Here is a 5,904-nt window from a genome sequence, read left to right as displayed (position 1 = left end):
TCCCTCACCGCAAACCCATCTCAAACACAAAAAATCTTACCCCCTTTCTCTCTCTCTCCCTCTCTCTCATGGCTTCTCCCCATGTTGGTTCTGATCAGGCACCTTTCATGGGGGAGCCTAATTCTACTTCTACCACCAAGGACGACCCATCGGATGATTCAACAGCTCCACCAACACCTCCACCGCTGCCACCGCGACCATCCGTCTCATTAGTCGAACCACACCATAAGAAGAAACAGAACAGAGTTTTTCGAGTTTTCCGTTCAGTTTTTCGATCATTTCCGATCATCACACCGATGTGTAAACTTCCTATTATACATAGTACATTGCCCGAAGGTCACCGGGTTGTTGCGGGTTCACGAATAACCGGTACGTTGTTTGGGTATCGAAAAGGTAGAGTAAGTTTATCTATACAAGAAGCTCCCAAATGCTTACCTACATTGGTTCTAGAATTAGCCATTCAAACTTTTGTATTACAGAAGGAAATGACCGCTGGTATGGTAAGAATAGCACTGGAATGTGAAAAAAGAACTGAAAAGGATAAAATGAAATTGCTTGATGAACCATTATGGACCATGTATTGTAATGGGAAAAAGAGTGGCTATGGTGTTAAGAGGGATGCAACGGAGGAAGATCTCCATATAATGGAGCTTCTGAAGGCTGTATCGATGGGCGCTGGTGTCTTGCCGGGGAATCTAGATGACGAAGGTCCTGACGGTGAACTGGCATACATGCGTGCCCATTTCGAACGTGTCGTGGGATCAAAAGATTCAGAGACTCTGTACATGTTGAGCCCAGATGGCAATAACGGGCCTGAACTCAGCATATTCTTCGTAAGAATCTGACGATGAACCACATGATTAACTTGATTGTTGTATTTTGCTGTGACGCTATACGTAAAATCCCTCCGTTTTGGATCGTGTGACGCGCTCTAATCACTTGGAGTTCACATATTGTGGACCCGAAGACATAACAGTCAGCTCGGTGGATATGCAAACGTAACAGTCCGCAACTCTTCAAGTCAGTAGATTCGACTTGATAGGTGTACCGCACGATGATACAACACAAATGGATCTCCAAGCAGGGGAAATTGGCTCACAGCAGGTGAACAGATGTGCAAGAAGAGAGAAATTGATGTATTTGAGACATGGTTTAATCTAGTGTGTAATTGAAGATAAGAATCGTATATATTAAGAAAGGGAGTTTTGTTGGCCATTGAACTCAGATTTTTCTTTTCATGAACATGGTTGTTCTTTAGTGTTAAAACCTCGGGTTTTTCTTTTCATGCTTCTTTTACTTGGGGCAAACTCAGATAACCTTGCACTTCGAATGCATTTGAATTTATTTAAGCACCACATTATGTAGCTTCAATATTTTGGTTTGAAATGATTTCGATCAGAATCAGACAATGCTGCGAGCTAAATAGTGGAAACATCAATCCCGAAGTGAGGGCCTAGAGACAAGCAAGTCTTCTCATGAATTATTACTCGCAGTTTATACTGATAAGTCTACCCTTGGTAAAACCCAGTAAATATTCACTGTGGAGAAAGCTTTATTATAGTTTGCAAATGAGCTCTGCATATTTGAAGGACAAAGTAGTGGGGTAATAAACATAGAGAAAGAAAAGGAAAAAAGAGCAAGAGAATAGCCTTAAAAAAAATTAGCCAGTTCAAAGTAGTTCCCATATACATCTTCAAATTACAAACTGCCAAAAGTTTATGGTAAAGAAGAAAGGTTATTGGATATAAAAATATTGGTTGTTAACTATTAAGAAGATAGAATTAAATTACACTAATAACCAGTATTAAACAGTGGTTGATTTCTCAAGACCTTGGACCCAATCAAATCGGTTTAAAATACCACTGTAATCAGTAATCACTAACCAGCAAAAACGCAGATGATCAGTCCAGGCTTAAGCATCATTTGATAAACATGAAAAGCAATATGCTGTGGCCAACTAGGCTGAGTTGCAGGGTAATAGCATAGAATAACTTTCCCAGCTCACTCAAGTAAAAGATATACTATAACACACAGATTGAGAATCACACAGATTGCTGTAGTTGAAGTAGGTCTATGGCGTTGGTAGATATACTATAACTACCAACGCTATCAGAGGAAGAAGATATCAAGTTCACATTTAATTGGAAGTGCAACCGCAGATGAATAAGACTTTCTAGCCATGGATAATCATTACATAAAAATGCTTAAAAAAAATACTCCCTCAGTTCCAAAGTAATTGATACTTTTCCTTTTTATTTTTGTCCCAAAGCGATATTTCCTTGGTATATGATACATTTCCAAAACAATCCTTTTTACAAATTAGAGTTTACTCTGGTAATTCCGTAAGTCTTTTAAAAAGCTTTTCAATGATATAAAATTTACAAATACCTATTCTTTAGTTTGAGAGATATGCCACTTCTAAGCTTTATTAGAATGTATTAGGGTATAAGTGGAAGGAAAAAAAACTCAAAAATCCTAAGAAGTTGCGCAAATAAGAAAGGATCAATTACTTAAGGAACGCAGGAGTGATATATATGTGGTTCATAGAGCTATCCGTAGCATTTCTCAAATGGTAACCGAATAATACTTGTTATGGTGTTCATTTCCACACATAAGGGAGAGAAGTCATGCATGGTAACGTAAGTTACTGAGGAGTGTTCGTAAGCTTTCTATCAATCAAATGTGTATTGTAAGTTTCCTTTAAAGTATGAATGAAATATAAAAGAAATACTAAAAAATCACATCTCACCTTAGCTTACCAACTTCTTACTTATGAGATGCTGCAGCCTGCAGCTGCTAACACAAATCTCCTTTTTCCATCAAGAGTTGTCAACCTCTACTTTCGGCAAAAACACAGACCAGATAAGGGCACCTCAAATGTGTTAACGAGTTCTTTGTTATCACTCAAAGAATCCATTGCTTCGGAAGCTTTAACAGAAGTTGACATCATTCCCTCGACATCCTATAGAAAACCGAAAATATTAAGTAACTAAACGCCAGCAAATGAAGACTGGAGATGAAGTAGGATGACTAAGCAAGTGGTTAGCTATTTTCAGATACCCAGTGTATAAACGAGGGGGAGCAGCAATTTTGAAAACATGCATATAAATATTAGACTGATAACAATATATGTATTCTAACTGAATTAACTACAGTTACAAAATAACGTAGGCAAATCAAAAAAAAAACACGACGGAAATGCTGGCGTAACCTTTAAAGTTGTGTTTAGGTTATTTTTCATGTTACTAAGAAGCTTTATCTGCTCAAAATTTTCAATTAGAATTTGACACTCTTGACATAGCTTGATCCATAAGCAAACATGTGCAATCATAACCAGGAGATATGTAGTATTTTCATCAAAAACAACATCAGATCTTAGTCCTTGCTCCTTAAATAGTATATGCCTCTAAGAAAAAGAAAAGGAAAAATACATATATGTCATGATACTGTGCTACCTAAATATAAGTACATAAAGTAAAACTAAGTTATATATGCAAGATGTGATATGAAACAGCAGATCAGACTCGCATACTTCTTGATGTCAGCATAGTTTCCATGTAGACTACTAGACTGTTTATGGTCTTTTGAGATAAGGAAAGTGCTTCTAGCGCAGACCGTGTCTGATCCACCTGCATAATCAGACAGTCTGGTTAAAACTGAAACTGTACGAGATGGAAGCTACAAGATCAGGTTTAATACTTTGAAAAGCTAACAAACGTACAGGCTCTGCAAGCATTATACTGAGGTGCATCATTTGCTTAATATTGTAAGAAAAAAGCACCATCCAATACAAAACACAGTGACAAATGAGTACTTATGAAGTAACTGAATTACCATCAAATGGACAAATAACTAATTAGAGAGTGCAGCAAGCTGATGTGAGCATCTTTAGATGTACTCTGACAGAGGTTAGTGCACATCCGCAGAAATATTCGTTAAGTAAAACATGGACATCTTGAATATGTTCCTTTCTATGGTTTACCAAACAAATCCCTCAAATTCATAGCGCAACTTTTTTTAAATGAATGCCCATTACATGTGAGCTTCATAGAACTGTTCATCAGAAGCTTATACATATTTTCGACCCCATAAAGATACGAAGATCAAATTTGTCAATGTATAAATTCTAGAGAATTAACCTCAAGGACAAATTGATAACTGAAATTGCTTCAAGGAAATGCAATCATGTGCAAAAACTAAGAAACATTGTGCTTCAAGTAAATTACCTATATCTTTTAACAAGAAAAGATATTTCTTAAGATTTCTCCTTGAAGCCAAACTAAAGACAAAATTGTATGTTAGCAACAAGCATACATTTTCACTTTTGTTTGGCTTGATAAGGACACCACCTTTTTTGTTTCTGATTAAAGGATAATTTCTCAGAAATCTTCAATTCAAGCATACACGCATACAACTGCAAGGTAAACAATTTTGGTTTGCGTTTTTAAAATATATAAAGTGTAACATAAGTGTTTTGCCTAAAAACTGGTTACACATCTCAGTGCATTATGCTTCCCTTAAGTATATTCTCCATAAACAGAAACCTTTCTCCTAATGTCCCCACTCCAATCAATAATCTTAACTTACCATTCTACTCTATGTTCTAAGTACCAAAGAGTCCAAGTTACTTTCCAATCACCCTTAAACCCTAAAAACCCCTAAACATTAAAACATATATTCAAGAACTAATGCCACCTATTTTACTTTTTCCATCATTCATGTTGAATTGGAGGGTTTTTTTTTTTTGTCAGTTCAACATAAATTTCTTTGTAATTGGAAAATAAAAACGAAAATTAACTTAAAGTACTTCATGATACTATTACTACCTGTTGGCGAGCTATGTAACGAGACTTGATCCAAGAAGAAGTTGATGCTAAGAGTTCAGGGAGGGGTAACAATTTATACGCTTCACGAACTGCAGCTTCTTTATCTTCGATTCCACAATCTTCTCTAACCATCATCGGATCTATCATTTGTTGGGATCCTAGTCCCACATCGGTAAGATGGAGCTTAATTGGTAGTTTATAAGTCAATGTGTTTCCTCATCTGGTTAACCGGTTTTCGAGTTGAGTTCTATCCATGGGTTTATGACGAGTTTAGGGTCGGTATCCTAACATTTGGTATCAGAGCCAACCACCACGATTTATGCCCCCTCCATGGAAGGATGACCTATAGGCTAGATTAAAGTGTTGGGGCACCTATGTATGGGCGTAGTTGTCACCCGCATTGAATACTGATAGGGGATGAAGCCGCCATAAGAGAAAGGGCTACCTTCGGGTCAGTGTCGATAGAGTGGGCCAACGAGGACGTTGGGTCTGGAAGCATGGTGGGATGTTGGGATCCTAGTCCCACATTGATTAGATGGGGCTTAGTTGGTAGTTTATAAATCAATGGGTTCCCTCATCTAGTCAACCGGTTTTCGAGTTGAGTTCTACCCATAAGCTTATGACGAGTTTAGGGTCGGTACCCTAACATCGTTTCTCTAGAATATATAAAACCAGGTTCCTACTGACAGATGAAACCCTAATCATTTTAAAGTACCGCTATGTCCGCAACGCCAATATGGACTGAAATGAAATATCTTCTCGTGAGTCGTGAGAATCAAGGGTTCTGCACTCTCCTCGCTCTGTTTTACTACTATCTTTAGCCCTGGACTTGGACTTGAGAAGGCTTTGAAAACTTGGAGCCCATTTGGAAGAGAAGGAGTGAGGGTGGAACCCGTGGATTTGGTGCCACCCAAAATCCAATCCATCAAAATGACATGTTAGATTTGCGTTCACGTATCAACCACCGATTTGGCACTCGCGGATCAGCATATGAGCTGACTGGGTCTGGATAAATCGACTAATTTTATTTCCTTTACAAAAATATAGAAAATAGGTTAAAAAATAAAACATTAAGATT

At 37.6% G+C, this 5,904-nt stretch overlaps 2 protein-coding genes across 2 annotated transcripts; one reads left to right on the top strand and one right to left on the bottom strand.

Annotated features, from left to right (window-relative positions):
• LOC113347456 (protein MIZU-KUSSEI 1-like) lies at window positions 1-1,343 on the top strand. The gene has a single exon (XM_026591115.1). The coding sequence runs from the start codon at window positions 69-71 to the stop codon at window positions 843-845; it is 777 nt and encodes a 258-aa protein (XP_026446900.1). The 5' UTR covers window positions 1-68; the 3' UTR covers window positions 846-1,343.
• Window positions 1,344-1,681: 338 nt separating this feature from the next.
• Window positions 1,682-4,966, bottom strand: LOC113353157 (exocyst complex component SEC6-like). The gene is made up of 3 exons (XM_026596844.1): window positions 4,827-4,966; window positions 3,533-3,629; window positions 1,682-2,962 (listed from the first exon to the last, which is right to left on the bottom strand). Exons 1-3 carry the CDS (start codon window positions 4,959-4,961, stop codon window positions 2,931-2,933), a joined length of 264 nt encoding a protein of 87 aa, XP_026452629.1. The 5' UTR covers window positions 4,962-4,966; the 3' UTR covers window positions 1,682-2,930.
• Window positions 4,967-5,904: the final 938 nt, after the last annotated feature.

Source organism: Papaver somniferum, chromosome 2 (genome assembly GCF_003573695.1).
Source record: "Papaver somniferum cultivar HN1 chromosome 2, ASM357369v1, whole genome shotgun sequence".
NCBI classification, from domain to species: domain Eukaryota; kingdom Viridiplantae; phylum Streptophyta; class Magnoliopsida; order Ranunculales; family Papaveraceae; genus Papaver; species Papaver somniferum.
This window is presented reverse-complemented; position numbering and strand designations above follow the sequence as displayed.

Excerpts from the sequence above, each read along its gene's own strand:
- LOC113347456 (XM_026591115.1), top strand. The coding sequence starts at position 69 with ATGGCTTCTCCCCATGTTGGTTCTGATCAGGCACCTTTCATGGGGGAG.
- LOC113353157 (XM_026596844.1), bottom strand. The coding sequence starts at position 4,961 with ATGATGGTTAGAGAAGATTGTGGAATCGAAGATAAAGAAGCTGCAGTT. Across the intron at positions 3,630-4,826 it reads GTTACATAGCTCGCCAACAG|GTGGATCAGACACGGTCTGC; the intron begins GTAGTAATAGTA and ends CTGATTATGCAG. Across the intron at positions 2,963-3,532 it reads AACTATGCTGACATCAAGAA|GATGTCGAGGGAATGATGTC; the intron begins GTATGCGAGTCT and ends GGTTTTCTATAG.